The 16,857-nt window shown below is 47.9% G+C and overlaps 7 protein-coding genes across 7 annotated transcripts; 1 reads left to right on the forward strand and 6 right to left on the reverse strand.

Annotated features, from left to right (window-relative positions):
- Nucleotides 1–121: 121 nt before the first annotated feature.
- On the reverse strand, nucleotides 122–1,491 carry N7458_006205 (protein-histidine N-methyltransferase; the record flags this gene model as incomplete). Its single annotated transcript, XM_056909587.1, has 3 exons — nucleotides 122–787; nucleotides 847–1,143; nucleotides 1,342–1,491. Coding segments are annotated over 3 exons (1,113 nt in total), but the record flags the coding sequence as incomplete, so codon positions are not given.
- Nucleotides 1,492–2,136: 645 nt separating this feature from the next.
- On the reverse strand, nucleotides 2,137–3,230 carry N7458_006206 (Phospholipase/carboxylesterase/thioesterase; the record flags this gene model as incomplete). The annotated part of the gene is made up of 2 exons (XM_056909588.1): nucleotides 2,137–2,894; nucleotides 2,918–3,230. 2 exons carry the CDS (start codon nucleotides 3,228–3,230, stop codon nucleotides 2,137–2,139), a joined length of 1,071 nt encoding a protein of 356 aa, XP_056765292.1.
- Nucleotides 3,231–3,701: 471 nt separating this feature from the next.
- On the reverse strand, nucleotides 3,702–4,166 carry N7458_006207 (uncharacterized protein; the record flags this gene model as incomplete). Its single annotated transcript, XM_056909589.1, has 2 exons — nucleotides 3,702–3,797; nucleotides 3,864–4,166. 2 exons carry the CDS (start codon nucleotides 4,164–4,166, stop codon nucleotides 3,702–3,704), a joined length of 399 nt encoding a protein of 132 aa, XP_056765293.1.
- A 1,709-nt stretch (nucleotides 4,167–5,875) lies between these two features.
- On the reverse strand, nucleotides 5,876–8,219 carry N7458_006208 (uncharacterized protein; the record flags this gene model as incomplete). Its single annotated transcript, XM_056909590.1, has 3 exons — nucleotides 5,876–7,800; nucleotides 7,866–7,972; nucleotides 8,050–8,219. The coding sequence occupies 3 exons, from the start codon at nucleotides 8,217–8,219 to the stop codon at nucleotides 5,876–5,878; spliced, it is 2,202 nt and encodes a 733-aa protein (XP_056765294.1).
- Nucleotides 8,220–9,735: 1,516 nt separating this feature from the next.
- On the reverse strand, nucleotides 9,736–10,870 carry N7458_006209 (isopenicillin N synthase family dioxygenase; the record flags this gene model as incomplete). Its single annotated transcript, XM_056909591.1, has 3 exons — nucleotides 9,736–10,398; nucleotides 10,464–10,634; nucleotides 10,700–10,870. The coding sequence occupies 3 exons, from the start codon at nucleotides 10,868–10,870 to the stop codon at nucleotides 9,736–9,738; spliced, it is 1,005 nt and encodes a 334-aa protein (XP_056765295.1).
- A 1,801-nt stretch (nucleotides 10,871–12,671) lies between these two features.
- On the forward strand, nucleotides 12,672–14,424 carry N7458_006210 (MFS transporter; the record flags this gene model as incomplete). Its single annotated transcript, XM_056909592.1, has 5 exons — nucleotides 12,672–12,912; nucleotides 12,983–13,329; nucleotides 13,396–13,473; nucleotides 13,541–13,892; nucleotides 13,943–14,424. 5 exons carry the CDS (start codon nucleotides 12,672–12,674, stop codon nucleotides 14,422–14,424), a joined length of 1,500 nt encoding a protein of 499 aa, XP_056765296.1.
- Nucleotides 14,425–14,591: 167 nt separating this feature from the next.
- N7458_006211 (major facilitator superfamily domain-containing protein) lies at nucleotides 14,592–16,167 on the reverse strand (the record flags this gene model as incomplete). Its single annotated transcript, XM_056909593.1, has 2 exons — nucleotides 14,592–15,540; nucleotides 15,611–16,167. 2 exons carry the CDS (start codon nucleotides 16,165–16,167, stop codon nucleotides 14,592–14,594), a joined length of 1,506 nt encoding a protein of 501 aa, XP_056765297.1.
- Nucleotides 16,168–16,857: the final 690 nt, after the last annotated feature.

Here is a 16,857-nt window from a genome sequence, read left to right on the forward strand (position 1 = left end):
TGGGAAGTTCAATCCGGCAACCTGATCATTTGAATTCCATTTGTTTGAAGACACGTTTCCAGCTATATATACAGAAGTAGCCCTTAGTTAGGGCGAAATGACAGGCACGTCCATCTCATACTGGAACAGCAGACGGTGTGACCTCCAACACAACCCGACCGACTCCTTCCGACTGGACGTCCAATTTCTCCTGGACCTGCAACTCATCCCCACAAACACTCTTGAGCACCGCGAGGAATTCGTCAACTCCACCTCCAACACCAAAGTAAACCTTCTTAGCTGCAACCAAAGCACGAGTCGTGGCTGTAGGTGTGCTAGAGCGGCGGAGCAGAGCTAAAAGGGTCTCGGAGAACGCCGACAATGTAGCTGGTGAGTAAATGGTCTCACTTGCGAGTACCAGAGTCTTGCACTCGCCACTGCTGGGATGAGAGAAGACCAAATCGACAAATTCGGGAGACCAGCCGCCAGAGATGAAATCGATCGAGATACCACGTCGGGCAAGGTCGTTCTTGAACTCGTCCACTACTTCGGGCGTGATGTCCAGCTCCTCGTCTTGCTCTGGACGACGCACTTCCTGGCTGACAGTACGTTCGACTGCAGTCTGTGGCCGGCTATTGTGCCATGTCAAGAGGAGATTGGGAAGTGTAACGAGGCGGAGCACAGCGTCATTGTAATCTGCGAATGTAAAGTGTGCCTTCCGTCGTGAGGCTGTACCGTCGACAGACTCTGTCTGGCTGAGGATATGAGCGAACAAAGTCATTGACGGCACTGCAGTGCCCGCACCCAGCTATATCCATATTCTTAGCAAGATACTTCATAGTCACTTCACGTAAACACGATACATACCTCGATAATGTGAACATCCGTCTGAGAATCATTCAAAGAGTCCACGATCATGCTATCACCACCAGCCAGTTTGGCAAGATCAAGAGCACACTCCCACGTCTTGAATCCACCCTCGTAGAAATTGGGCTTAAGATCGCCTTCTTCAAGGCCAGCAATGAGCTCGGCATTGTCGTAGTTCTCGGTATCCTCGGCCATCAACTGAGTGCGAATGTCGAAAATTTCTCGACGTGCAATGACTATGGGCGTGCCACTGATTGCGAGCCTGTTGTAGAATATTTGTGATGGGAGAATTGAGAGCTGTGATGATGTTAGATCTCGTTGTTACGCCATGTGAGGGGAAAGAAGTAATTGGGTAGTGCATATGCTTTGAGGCAAGAATCATTCATGATCTTAAGTATGTTTCTCAAGAATCAACGATTATAAGGGAGGCAATTTCATAATGCACAATTTTATACGGAGAACAAAAAATTGTAGGAAGTATGTGCTTTGACTCACCCACTCGTTGATATCATGCTTGCTGGGCTTCACCAGCTCGGGAAGAGAATTAGTAGTGCCCCTGGGAGGCAACACATCCGGCACACCATTGCTAATCTCAGAGTCATCGATGTCAATATCATCTCCTGAAAAGCCGAAGCTGAATGCCATGTTTGAGTAGCTCCTCTATTCTCGAGTGTCGAGCAGAGATCTAGTGCGGGATGCCAGGCAAGAGGTGACGTGATTTTGTGGCATCGGTTGGAATTTGGAGTAGACAAGGCTTGGGATTCCCTCGTCTCAATCACCTTGTGAGCTTAGATAGGTATATTGTGAAAGGATTGGCTAGTGGTGTTGGCAATTGACCTCAAAAAGGTCCTCGATCATGCATCCAAAAAATTGCAGTGGGTCAAAAAGTGATGACTAAGCATAGAGCCTTCGGGCCGCCAGCCCTGGGTGAGGTCTAACTAGAATAAACTGATTTCAAGATATTCCGTTCCACAATCGACAAGGCTGATTAGAATTTTTTTTTTTCAAGGTCTTCACACAGTCAGAGCTTGATATGATTTGGAAACTCCGGTCTGTGATGATGCCCAGCCTTATGCGTGATCTGATTATTCAACAAGAGGTCCGGGCCATATACTTCGACCGAAGCTCCAAAGGAAGGGAAGCTATCAATGAACCCTTGAGATAGATGACAAGATGTATGTGCTTCGGAACTACTTGGAGGAAAGAGAAAAGCGCAAAATTTCCCCATCGCCTTGACACTAATTTTGATCTCTCTGGTTGCCTTTAATATACTATAGCTATCATAAACGCTCACATAGTCTCACCCTCAGCTTTTGGCAGAGATACCTCGGGTTCCACCGGTAGACCGACATGACTCTGAAGAAAATTCAAAATATCTTGAATTTCATCCTCAACGCGATACCAGTGCCCCAATCCCTCATAAGCTTTCCATGTCACATCCATGCCTAGACCAGTTGACAGAACATGAGACATCTTTTCGCCAAGGTTCACGGAAACCTTTGGATCTTTTGAGCCATGTCCAAGGAATACAGGCGTTTGAAGATGGTGCAACCCTTTTGCTGACAATTCGTTCTGTGATGATCCCTCATCTGCGGAAATCATGGGAAGATCGAGGATGTCTCGGATATGGTTGACTGCTTGGACGACCAAGGGCGCTGCTTCTTCCTCGCCTTTCTCGAAAACGTCGAAGTTGTCATGCGAGGAACTGCTTCGTTGGAAAAGGTCATCATCTGATTTATCAGAAAATGCGTCTGCATGTACGTCTGGCTCTTCATCACTATCAGTCTCTTCCTCGGAGACCTCGTCATCTTCTGTGTCAGAATCGTCTGATTGTGTTTCGGGATGATCATCTTGGCTGAAGATCGGGTTATCATGGCATCGAAGGATATCCCTCAGTTGCTGTTCAAAAGGCAGCCATCCACTCAATCCAATGAAAGCTCCAAGAGTCTTTTCCTCATCGGAGTCGTCGTAGCCCCCCAAAAGCGTGAAAATGCAAGCCGCACAGGCCCCCACAGGATGACCTTTCCATAACCCCCTTCGCCCAAAATCTGGGCCTCTTCAGTAATCAAACCGTGAATAAATTCAGCAGTCTCACAGAGTCCCTCAATTTGTAGTTCCGTTCTCTGCCCTGGGTCTTCGAGGGAATAGTTGTCGAACCACTGATTGATAGGGGTCCGTTTGAGGATTGTTGACCGCCGTTTCCTTGCAGTGGGGAAGATGAATTCCACTGTCGGGAGTCGAGCTTGTAGATTCGCAGACTTGAGAAGCTCATAGCCATAACGCTCGGCGTTGCTACCTCTCCCATGAAGGGAGATGATGGTATGTGTATGCTCCCCCCTTAGCGGCGGGATGACCAGCGGGGTGGGGTATGGCTTCCGAGCCATCTGAGCATGATTGGGTGTAGAAGAGAGAGCGAAAGCGATATTTAATTGTGAGTGATCGCAAAACAAGGAGAGTTGTTATCAAGATGAAGATCTAAACAACCTTGCACGAAGCCGGGTTGATGTTTACGCTCGCTTTGAGCAGAACATGAGAGAAATGTCCTGCCTGATCTTCATGGGAAATCTCCCTAGCCGCCAGGGGTTTGGCTTCTTTCTATGTACGCGCCCGCCCCAGCCTCAGGCAACCTAAAATTATCCACGTCTGTCGAAAACAGCCTATACCTCGAAGACTTTAGATCAAAGGAAGTTTCTAAACTCAGAAAGAATCAACGGTACGAGGCCCAAGCAGACGCGAAGAATCTGGGAATATCTTCCCCCTTACCATCGTCATGATTTCATTTTGCTGCCAGCAAGTTAAGACCTTCGTCTAACGATTTGTTCCATATCCTGACTCATCATGATTTCTTCCCTCGATCACAGTACCTTTGGAGCTTCTTGGATCACTGAGAAGGCACTTCCATCAACTAAGCCCTCATCCACAAGTTGTTGGACGTTGCGGAGAATCCAGGACTGGCATCTTTCATTTTAGATATGAAAAGATTAGAGCTGGTTATTACGCAAGGGTAGTTTACTTACCGAGGGGTCGAACGGGTTGGGACTACGGGGAGGTGGCTTAACGATATTGGCGACAGACTCCAAACGGTCACGCGCGATAGTATCGCGCTCCTCAACCTCGGCAAGTGGAATGATATGGTCCTTGCCGTCGGTGTTCTTGATGTCGTAGTTTCGCTTGAATTCAAGAAAGAACCCAGTAGCCGGATTGCCGGTAAGATGGATGAATTTGCCCATAGTGCTGGAATCAGCGCTGGGAACGAAGATAGCCCAGTGGCCAGGTCGCGCGCCGTTTGATGTTATTGATATATTGATGGTACGGGTCATGTTGGGGTTTGATGTGACAATGATAACAAGCCTGGAAGGTTTCGGAGAAAGTGATGGATGTGAAGCAAAGGGCCAAGGAAGATAGTCGACCTGGTCTCTGTCATCTTCAAATGTGGAAATTTAGCTGCCTTGCAGTCAATCACAAGCACTATCGCCAGGCAAACAACACAACGAGTGCTAGGGAAGGCACCATGGTAACCATGCACGTCAGAATGACTCCCACCAATAACATACGCTCTCCTGTTCGCATGAAGAAAACGTACCGCGTAAATATAACTATCTTAAGAGGTCACAAATTATGCGAACACAGTCATCGACCACAATTAGAAGGTCAACCGCTTCGGTCAGTAGCAAAAGTACAGCAAAATGAGCATACCTTTCCATCTTCCAGAAGTTTTCATGAGCAGTTCCACGTCCTTCTTGATGGCTCTGACTGCTAATACCAAACTCTTTGAGATTTCACGGAAGATCAGTATTGACGAGGTGCTAGTAAACAGCCATTTCTCTATTTCACGCCAGTTGGTCTATTATATAGGAAGCCACACAGTTGTAGCATGAAGAAAATAATTGATGAGTGGATGCGACGTGAGTTTCAGATCATTACAAGTGGATCTAGCCTGGATCGCAAAAAGTGAAGGCTTTCTATAGCTCATAGTTTGATAAAATTAATGCAACAGGTATACAGGCCCAATCTTAGAAACATATATGTTAATATATGGCGTATCTGTTGGCCATAGAACGGGGGATGACCCCTTGGAAGAAATCAAACAGCTTCGCCTGAAATTACGCAACGCTCTTGGCGCGCTAGACGAGTTAAAACAGGCAAGTATCAAAGGGATAGCGGTACCAGTGACTCATTTCCCGTTTCCCGCAAGGCATTTCGCTTCAAGAAGAGCAGCTCGCTTGTTCATAAATTCTCTGTATAGCGGCTTGGTGATAGCCTTCTCTTCGACCATGTTTCGTATTTAACCTCCTCCTAGATGTGAAGTTGTCGAACGAGAATTCTGCTTGGTTTGACCTTCTGTTCAGGTAGAACAAAATCCAAAACAAGTGTATAGTGCATCTTGAGCTCGGGTACACGATAGGGGATGATGACCATCTGTGAACGTAAGATACGGAGATCACAGCGGACTGATATCGCTTCCGGGTGTGTTTCGAGCGGGTCGATATCCGTGTCCTTTCCCGGTTAGGTGGTCAAAGGAGCAAGAGGCGGGGATGCCATCCGATCAATGAAGTGACAGATTTCACTCAAATAAGGAAAGAGGTCCTGTTCTGATGAATCCACACGTTTTATCCACTTAGGCCGATGTCGCCAACGCCTGTGTTCCGGGTAGTAGAGCTCCACCAGGTCCATCGCGCATCAGCGAGAGAGACAATTGCCTTGATATTGTGCTATTCAAGGAGCCTATAATGGAATAATGTATAAAAATTTCTAAGGACGATACCAGTAACAATCTGCGTCATCCGGGGCTTAGGCGCTATTTCCTACTACCGGTCCTATTTTGCCCGAGCATCTCCTTCTGTTACAGTTTAAGACAGGATGGTATTTCAAGCATGCTAGCCACATTCAGATCAGTCGTAGGTGGTGGGGCTTTTCAGCTACTGTAGGCCCTGATAAGACACCAACTTAAGTTATACAACATATGTCAAAAATTGAAATTCATAAAGCCACACGTTTCTCTAATCACCATGACAGTCTAAGGCTGGAACTAGTGAGTACCATTTCCAGCCAACCCATTCGTAGCCTTGATTCCATGAATACCACCTGCCACACTTAATCCACCACTGACTTCCAAAAACCGAAACACTTCAGCATACAATGACCCATCCCGAACAGCCTCGTAAATGATAGACACCCAAGAGCCAATGGTCCTCTTGGGACGGCCATCGATCACATTTCCTTGCTTGTCTCCTGCCACAGGATGCTCCACGAGACCCCGGTGCAGGGGCACGCCCAGCTTCTCTCGAACGAAAAGATAGATAGCCTTCGTACCTTGACCAAGATACTCCGGTGTTGTTTGCTTTTGGAAGAATTCATCGCGGTGGCGCAGGTATGATTCGAGAATGAGAGTCTCGAAGGACTTGGCCAAGATCGTCACTGTCTCGACAGAAACGATCGTAGGGATCTGCTGGGTGTTGGAAAAGACAGCAATGACCAGTGACTGTGCAGCCTTGTGGGATCTTTCGGGAGCATCATATAATGCAGCATCATACCAAGCGGCCTCAAATTTCTTCCAGAAGGTGGTGAAGAATCTTTCCTTTCTCACAAGATCATGAGTATCAGGGAAGAGGCCTGCGATAAGCTGACGGGCAGGCTCCTCCAGATCTGCAATGAAAGTGCGGTGGAGTGTACGAAGATCCACACCCTGGCACCCTGTGTAGAGTGCGTTGGCAACGATCAAGGAAAGACACTCCACTGCGGCCATTGTCTGGCGCGCAGAAAGGAGACCGAGGGAGTTGATGGCTTGATTGTGCATCTCGGCCGACTGCACGTGGTTACTGACTGGGTTGGCCAGGAATCCCAGTTCGGATGTATAAGCAGCGGTGTCAATGTCAATTCCCTTCAGGCAGAATGAGCAACTAGGATCATCGGCAGCCAAATTTGGCGGGAGGCCATTGCTCAAGTCGTGATTGATCACCTCGCTGACCTGGCTGAATAGCATCTTGCCAATTGACTGCAAAGCCAAACGAACCTTCTCTGTGGCCGATGTTACTGCTGCAGCCTGGAAATTGGCCCCACAATGAATGTCATTATCTTCACTGTTGACGACCGGGTTGTCAGAGGTAGAGTTGAGCTCTGTTACAAGCTGCTTCTCGGCACTGAGGAGGTCCTCTAGCTGTGGCGAGAGCCATTGCGGGGAACTGCGCAGCGCATACCGCTCCTGGGCCATTCCTTCGGAGAAGCGGTCTTTGGTCTGCTCCAGGCCATATGAAAGTCGTGAGCCCCTCAGGAAAGTTCGAATGTTCTGAGCAGCCTCGATTTGACCTTGATGTGGGCGTACTGCAGCAATGAACGGGTGGGCCCATTCGTTGTTGGCATAGAGAGCCTCGGACAAAAGGGCAGTCAGCAACTGCGAGATGAGTGCAAGCTGGTTGGCTTCATAAAGACCCAGGCTAGCCACGGCAGCGGCAGCAGCAGTTCCGTTGATCATTGACAAGCCCTCCTTTGGACCTAAGACAATGGGCTCAATGGAAGCTTCGTAGAGGGCTTGCTGCGCTGACTTGACACGAGGGGCTCCCTTGAGACCTCCAACACGAACAAAAACATCTGGGCTTCCCTGAATGGTTCCAGTAAGATATGACAGAGGCATCAAATCCCCGGACGCGGAGACGGAGCCTCGCAGGGGAACAATGGGCACAATGTCGTTGTCTAAGAGCTTGATCATCGAGTCGACAATGTTGCGAGTCATAGCCGAGTGACCGCGAATATTTGCGTTGCAGCGAATAGCTGTCATAGCTCTTGTCCATGCACTTGGCATACTGTGCGATTCGAGATATTCATGGCTACTCAGGCAGTCTGTTTTGTCTTCCTGGGTCAGAACAGCGGTTTGAGTGAGCTGCATCAACGCTCGCTGCAATCCGTATAAGTCTGGGGTGCGGGTGTCGGCGCTGCCGCCAAACCCGGTGTTGACGCCTAAGTTGATGCTAGTCAGGGAAATTGATTCTTCCGGCAGAGGGAAGGTTGGTCCGGTCACTTACCATAGAGGTAATATCCCTTCGAGAGATAGCCTTGTAGGGTCTCAACACTCGCTTCAACTCGCCGGATGACGCTGGGGTCCTCAGAGAGGGCCAATCGTACACCGTTCCTGGAAGACAGCGAAATAACCCGTCAGTCTGAAACTTGCTATACAGGGAATATAGTGTGAAAACTGGATGTATTAACCTTGCAACAGCAACCACAGCTGCCAAGTCCAATGTTTGGCCGTCTATTTGGATAATGCCGGCTTTGATATGAGAGTTGAACTTGCTCCATGATTGCAAAGCTTGTTTTGCGTGTGGGGTTGGCCACTGATGGTGGATGTCATATTTTCGCTCAGGAAAAGTGCTCCCCATGATGGTCGTAAATGTAGGAGAAGGACGGTTTGAAGACGGAAAAATGGTGATTTTTTCAACGCGAGTTGATGCCTACTTCGTGGTCTTTATAGACGAGCTGATTTACAGGGCACGATGCTACAATGCACCATCATCGTCTGCTATGTTTCTCTCACAAACCAAGACGCGATAACCCATCGGACTTACAGCCCCCTCATTCCAGACGTAGTGTCTCTTATTTCCCCTCACTGTCATATCGTGGACTTTGGTCCACTCAGAAGGCAAATGCAGCCACAGCACTAGTAAGGGGGGAATATACAATCCGCGGTAATTGTCCGAACGTCCTAGATGGCCCCATAAACGTAAAACGCGCATTGCAGCAACGCAATCGAAAGATAATACGGCGATCGAAAGTCTAAAATATCCGTAATACTGAATGGTAACCTGGTAATAAAAATATTCTCCGTTCAGCTGTCACTGATCTTATCTTTACTAAAGTGTGTCTCAAAATTTGATGACCTTTAGAGTTTGACCCAGTCCTGTCCCCACGTGGCGTCCACGCACTAATGTAGGTTCGGAGGTTTCTCAATGGGTGGCAGAGGAAGTCTGTTATTGAGGTTCCATTGGTCTCGCTTCTGCAAAACACCGCCCCGTTGGATCTACGTATCAAGTACACAAGTACATTGTCTTGATTGGGCATAGCTTAGGTGTCATTGATGGAAGAGGGGTATAGATACTTCACGCCATAATATCTATACAAATTCTCCATATGGATGGGAAAAAAGCAGATCTCTACGAGACAAGTGAACTTTGAACCGATTTTAGATTCCCAATGCGTACACTAGCATAGAGAGGGCAAACGATGGGTTGTTCTGCATGGGATTTTTGTAAGGACAAAAGCCCTTGCAACCTTGCTGCATAAGACCGATCTTAGTGTGGCGCTGAAGAGGTGCAGAAATTGTTGTGACGAAAGTACCGTCGGTACTTCATTGAGATAATTCTCATCTACGGAGAGACCCCATGCACACTAGTAGGCACTTGGGATTGGGGTAGGAAAAGGAGCGAAAAGACTGCTACAACGAGTTGGCTCCATTGAGAAAGTGACTACGAGCTCAAGTGCGCATGTGAATCTCAGGGCTAGAGTCTCCATTTTAGATGTAACATGGTCGTTGGCAAATTGCCTCTCATGATACCCTATTAGGCCAATATTGCTCGCTTATTACCGATGAAGCACATAGTCCCAATTAACTAATCTTGAGCATTGACCTCTGAAACGTGCATGGCAACGTGTTTGCAAAGATTGACTTTCTGCGTGCATAGTAGAAGCCGACTAGAGGGAGCAAGCGTTGTGCTCTTCTATTCAGCCGAACAAAGGCCCCATTGCGTGACAGAAGGGAGATTCAGATAGTCCCTGGCAATTTGATAGCCTACAAATTCACAACATTCAAGTCTATTCAGAGTACATCGGTATATAGTAAATTGGCCAAATTCTCGCTTAAGCTACTCTTTACTAGTCTGAGCTTGTAGTAAAGGCTCCCTAATACAGAATCTCAGTCATCTCTTGCTGGTACTGGAGTGCGGTGATATCCGGGTACATCGGTGGCCTCTCCTCCGTCACAAACTGATTAATTGGTCCAACTGAGACCTCTCGGTGCGCTTTCAAGAAGAATACGGACGAATAACGTTCGGGGATGTAGCCTTCTTTAACAGTACGCAGCTCAGGTGGAACATTCACCTGGTGAAGGCCGGCCTTGACAACGCCATTAGTCCAGCGCTGGAAGGTTTGACTTGTGTTGACAATCAGCTCGTTATCATCAGATGGAATAATAGGAACAAACGTAAATGGTTTGTTTCTATCTTCAAATTCGAGACCACCGAGACTGTCTTGGAAAAGAAGTGTAATGATTCCAAAGTCGGTGTGCGGCCAGGCACGTTTGATCGTGCCGGTTTGAAGTCTCTCCACAGATACAGGAGGATAGTGAAGCATTCGAAGCTCCGATGCTGAGGGTATACATCGCTCAACGAGCGAGTTTTTGGGCATCCCGAATCCGACCTCGCATGCACTCATGATATCAAGAGAAACCCCCTGCACCAGGTCGAAGTACTGTTCGATAAACGCCTTAAACCCCGGAAGATCTTCTTCGCTGGGAAATTTGTTAGGAAACTCGTTATCCCCGCGGGGGCCACAATCAAAGTGCTCCTAGACGCGAATTAGGCTCCTGTTGTTTTCATTTTAGAGGTGACCGTCAAGAGATACAAGCCTACCTTCTCATCAAGCAATTCGCCTTTTCCCTTTGGCGAACTCTCTGCATTCTCCTTATGCAATCTTGACGTGGTTTCTGTACCTTTCCGGCACCACCCTCGTTGCAAATTCGAGACTGGATGATGCGCAATCTTCATCTTCACCTCATCCGGCAGTTGGAAAAATGCCCGATCCTAGCCAATAATGAGCTATCAGATTGCCTCCCTGAACAGTTGGTATCAACGCAAGAACTAAATACCCATTGCCAGATCTGTTTAACAAAGTCTCGAGATATCCCGTGGTTCTTTAAACGAACAAATCCATGGTTCACAAAGGATTCAACGAGTTGCCTTGCGGATTGTTCCCGTTGATCTTTGTTTCCGTGCAAGAAAATACCAAAGTCAACGAGTGGTAGTTGTGTCACTGTCATTTTGATGCTGTCTGAACGAGAGATAATCAAAGTCGGGACTTCGAGATATCAAAAGTGTTGCGAGACCCATAAGACCATGTTTTTACCCATGTTAATCTTTCTTTGGATAAAATTTATATCGGGATCCTTTTTCCTCCATCTCGGAAATAACTATAAGAAAATGACGTAGGAAGTTTACTTCGGTTTTCTTCAATCTTAGCGGGGCCCACTTTCAGAATTCGGTATTTTTTTCTGTTATCATGCTCTTGGAGAAATTAATGACAAGAGTAGTTAATCCTCGAGTTAGCGAGGTAGCAATTGGGCGTAATTAGCGTTCCACTTATCGTCCAGTGCCATATCGATACCCGGGAGATACAATTGAATATCGTGATTGTGATCCATTGAAACACCCATCTATAGAAACAGATCGTGAAGAAGGAGATGTTTCTTCAACCCGTTCGCAACCCCTCATGCGGGGTTCTCTTTTTCATAACGACCTGCTATATACGGTAAGCTCCACACCCTAAACCAAGCGACTGCAAAGTGCGTCTGACGTGAGATTTAAGTAATGAGGACACAAGAAGACGAACTGACCCCTTGCGAGCGAGAATTCCAGTTTTGATCAAATTGAAGTCTATCTTCCTAGAAGACTTCGAGCCGATGCTCACCGACCGGTCTTTTGAAGCGCCCGATTTCCCGCTTGAACAATGTGACATCGGCCGCTGGGGGCCATGAAACCACAAAGTTCTAAGCAAGTTTGGAACTTGTTCAATCAAAGAGTGATTTAGGGTGGGTACTTTGCGTCAAATGGAGCTTGACAGGTTTCGCGAGTAAAATATGTTTCATACTACTGCCACAATGTTGAGGCTATGCCATTGAAGCATATGAAATCCTATGATATGAGGTGGGCTGATGTATATTCAACTCTCTTACCTATGCATAATTTAGTCTCTTGGCAAATGATGATGGTTTCGCTCCATTTCAAAGCTCCACTTACAGAAGAACAGGGCCACAAACAACGCCGAGGAGGAATGTAGATGGTCCTGAGGAATTACATACCTACAATAGCTGCCACGTATGATATCTGGACTTGGCATAGTGAAATTGGCTGCAAGATGTCTGGTCCAATCAAGCGCGAGCTCCGACCACATTCTAATTAAGTTGTTCTGACGCAGATCACCCGAGTGGGGGCCATCGAAGGATCCTGGGATATCCACTTGAACGACTACCACTACCACTATTCCCTAATTCGTACTCAGAATAACTGTCAATAGTTATCCACACACCCTGCGGGTTTCCCCGCCGGGGTCGTATGCAAGCATTTTGAAAATTACTAGCCTTCTTTTTCCTGTATTTCATGTTCAGTCCGCCCCTAATTCCCGAAATCCTCTGGTTGTCATATTTGTATCGAATTGCTCATAGCCGTTTGTCATGCAAGAAGTTGGGTTATGGTTGCATTCATTACTAGAAGATTAACCAGATTTCCATTTGAGTTGACACCAGTCCGCAGAGAAATCACGATGGGAGTACTTTTGGCTTTCGCGATTTGCGATAGCCAACGGAGGGCAAGCTGCGTCCGAGTCACGTGTGTTTGGGTATACCTCACGATCCCCAGATGAACAAGAAAGAAACATTTCGACTCAGGCCGTAAGCAACAAAAAGCGGAAACGAGGCTTCCTGAGGATAAGAACGGCGACGCTGTGCCGAAATATCCACTTCTACCCCCATTGCCAAGGCTAATAGAGAGCTAGCAACCCCCTCTCCAGCTCCCGCTTGAACTGTACAACCTGAGATTTCTCATTTCGACAATCTGAGGGGGCACATGAGCTCCCCCAGGACACCCGAGGACGCTCTATCCTCTCAGTCACCGCCAACAACAGATACCATTTCCAAGGGAAATGCTGTTGCGCCAGATCCAAACGATGTATTTTGGGATGGTGACGACGATCGATCAAATCCCAAGAACTGGAGCGTTGTACGACGATGGTCCCATATTGTCATGATTTCGCTTCTGACCTTTATCACGTATGTGGCAGGTCCCATTGTCAAACCGTTTCCCCCGCGTTCTATACCAGAGCTCAGACTGATGCTCTTGCATTAGGTCACTCGGCTCATCGATGTTGGCTCCCGCAGTCCCAGACGTAATGAAATCGCTTCACTCCGATAACTCAGAACTTGAATCTTTCGTTGTTTCAATTTATGTCATTGGATTTGCGGTGGGGCCACTGCTTGTGGCGCCGCTGTCTGAACTTTATGGTCGCGCGATTGTGTACAATGTCTCGAATGTCATCTTCCTCGGAGCGACGATCGGATGTGCTCTTAGCACAGATGTAGGAATGTTTCTCGCGTTTCGTCTACTTTGCGGTTGTGCCGGAGCTTCGCCTCTTGCGCTAGGTGGAGGCTCGATTAGCGACATGATGGAGCCTGAACGGATGGGAACTGCCATGGCTATATGGGGTCTGGGCTCGTTGGCGCCACCGGTATGGCCTCATCCTCGTTTTTATCCCTGGAAAATTTAACTCACCGCGACGGAAATCTTATGGTAGGTATTCTCTCCTATTGCTGGTGGATATCTTAGCCAAGGCGCAGGATGGAGGTGGATCTTCTGGGTGATTGCCATTCCAGTATGTACTGGGGTAACATCGCTTCTCCGAGGTGAAACTCCACACTGACGATAGCACTGTGGCTCAGATGGGTATTCTCACAGCCGTATCTCCTTTTTTAATCCAGGAAAGCTATGCTCCGGTCCTTTTGGAGCGCAAAGCAGAGCGTCTACGCAAGGAAACAGGCAATCATCAGTTAAAATCACGCCTGGACAGACAACTATCTCAGAAAAGACTCGTTGTTGACACTCTCATCCGGCCTCCCCGAATTCTTTTCACATCACCGATTGTGATGCTCCTTGCAGTAGACACTGCCATAGTTTATGGGTACCAGTATCTGGTCTTCACAACACTTTCATACATCTTCCAAGATCAATACCATCTATCAACGGGTCTATCAGGACTTGTATATTTGGGCAATGGAATTGGGACAGTCCTAGGTATTTGCCTTACCCCAAATCAGTAGCAACGAGCTGATCTTTTATGGCAGGAATTTTCATCATCGGCTATGCATCTGACAAAGTCACCGAGCGAAGAAAAAAAGGGGCTTTAAATCCAGATGAAACCCTCCCGCCAGAAGGCTGGCTCTGGCCCATGCTCCCTTCAGGCTTCCTAGTCCCTGCAGGTCTATTCTGGTACGGCTGGTCACTGCAAAGAAACGCATTTCCGATAGTACCCCTCGTGGGACTAGGTGTATTTGGGTTCGCCATGATGGGCATCTTCCAGCCAGTGCAGATCTACGTGGTGAACGCATTTGGAAAGCATGCTGCGTCTGCCATGGCAGCGACTGCCGTGCTGCGAAGCCTAGTAGGTGCTTTGTTGCCTCTTGGAGGACAGAGAATGTATGATGCTCTGGGTATGGGGTGGGGGAATAGTCTGCTGGCATTTATTTCCTTGGGACTTGTGCCAGTTCCATTTTTGATGATGAAATATGGAGCTCGCCTGCGAAGACGGGATCCAAATCTGAGATAAAGTTCAACAAATAGAGCATACAGACATCGATTCTCATGTAGAGAGGCTTGCAATCTTTTCTGCTGCAAGTTTTCTCATGATTGCTTCATGTAACTAAGATTCTTTTCATTAGAATTTGTGCTCAGATGGTTAAGACTCATGTTACCTATACTATTGAACTCTTTCCACTATACTCTACGCTTCTCTCCCGCGATGCGAATCATACAGGTCAGACAACTGGCCATAAAGAACAATGCTGCAGCTACCATATATGGCAAGCCCATGCCAATGCCACCCTGTCGCAGGCCATGTCCAAATGCCGCTGCCAAAATTGGCCCTGCGACTAGCGAGCCTAAGCTTTGCGCCAAACCGATACCTGTGTTCAACACTCCCACCTGGGATGGGGACACCAATGCCGTGGCCAAACTCCGCAGTGCCGAGTAGAAGCCCCAGCCGAGTGCAAACAGGCACAGACCAGAAATGAACAACTCCGGAATGGCGGCAAAAGCCATGAGAATCGTACCTGAAGTAAGAATCCATGCACTTCCTTGCACAATACGGAGGTCCTTCAGCGCCGGAGACCATGACATTTGTCTACTCAGCCATGTAGACAGCCGAGGAAGAATAAGCAGTAGAGTGACAAGATTGATAACTCCCTTTAATGTAATGAGGAAGCTGGCGCGTGCGATACTCCATGAAAAGCGCTTCGAAGCGTATGGAATGATCAGCTGCAAGGCCTGTTTGCTGATGCTGGCGAGCAGGAATGTAAACACGATAAAAGCCATGTTCAGATCCCAGCCTTCCATGTGGGTGGTCCGGATGTGTTTCCAGTATCCTGTCACTGTCTGTTTCATTCGCCGATATCCGGACCTGTGGTACTCGGGCTCGTCATCATCTATTTCAGCTTCCTCACTATTATCCACCATTACTTCCGAATCAGCTGCTTGCTCCGAGTTTGACTTTGAATCGGGACGCGTCTCGGAAACTAAAGCTGCGCCCAATAGCCCCCCTAGCTGAAAGACTATCCCTAGCAATGAAGGAACCCATGGAGTCCACGTCATGAGAAAGGCACTGATTGGGGTGGCAAGTATTTCTCCTAGAAGAATCACAGCTGCCATTATGTAGAATATGGATGCCCTGGTGAATTGGATTATAATCATTAGCCAACTTGTCAAACTGAATCGGCAACAATCCGTGCTTGACCTACCGCCGGTCCATGGGAACTACATCGGTAATCATAGCATAGGCCATAGCCGTTGCTGTCTGGGGACCACCACCAATGATCTGAAAGACGGGCGTTGCCCAGATCATCCTGAGGGGAAGGGCGACATTCCACCAACAGACCAAACGCGTGGCAACCTCTTCCAGTATTAGACCGATCAAGCAGAGCACCAGAATGGGCTTGCGGCCTATTCGATCCGCCGCGAGGCCATATGGTAGCGCAAAGATGATTCCAGGCAACTGGTCAATAGTCTCCTTCCAACCGATCAGCAGGGCCAATTCCCCTTGAACTTCGGGAGACTTGCAGTCACCACCCGCCCCAATTCGGCGACATATGAGCGATTCAAAAATCGAAATTTGAGGAGCCAAAGTGAGGGAGCTACCAAAGTCAGCGGCGACAATCGAGATGCACACGAGGACCAGGAGTCGCAGTTGAGCGTGTGACAAATGCGTAGGAGAGGCGTCCGGGATGGCGTCGCCCCCACGCGAGCCTAACAGAGGCGCCTGCTCCGTCGGCCGTTCCGAATCTTGCGGTGTCAACATGAACGAGGACGTCGGCGACCAGTTCTTTGATCGATGCAGCTCGTGAGTGTTGCCTGAGACTGTGGCAACGTTCACATGCCACAGGGCAATTTCTCAAGGGGGAAAGTACAGTAGAATTGCCTTGGAGGCTTGGGCTGAGGAGATCGGAGGTGGTGAAGGCTGAGCCGACGGGAGACCGGCCTCAGGCAATCCGCCAGTCTAATAACTGGGGCCGGCCCGTCTCCCCAGACATTTAGTGCTTACGGTTGCATTCGCTTTAACTATTTGCCTTGACTTCCTTGCACACATTATTACACGATCCCACTAGCCAGGGCCTTACGTTTCATACAGCTAGTTATTTTCAAGTTGTGGTATCATGTAATTTACAAATTCAATCCCTTCCTACATGGTACTACGCCTTGATACGGATCCTAATGATCCCGCTCAACTATCACCATGCTGGGGAAGGCCGAATAAATGTCGTAGAATTATACTACCGCTTATTTATAAAGATCCACTTACTACACATCTCTATTAATCCTGGCAGAAGATCAATCGAATGCCCAAAATGGCTGAACAATTTTGGCAAGACACATTTGCCGACTTAGAAACCTCTTCATACCCTATTCTACCTGGGGTAGGATATCATCCTTCGATTACAAACATCATTGAACATGAAATCGATCGTATTGATTGTACCACTGGATATGA

Source organism: Penicillium daleae, assembly GCF_028827525.1.
Source record: "Penicillium daleae strain IBT 16125 chromosome Unknown utg000006l_segment0_segment0, whole genome shotgun sequence".
NCBI lineage: Eukaryota > Fungi > Ascomycota > Eurotiomycetes > Eurotiales > Aspergillaceae > Penicillium > Penicillium daleae.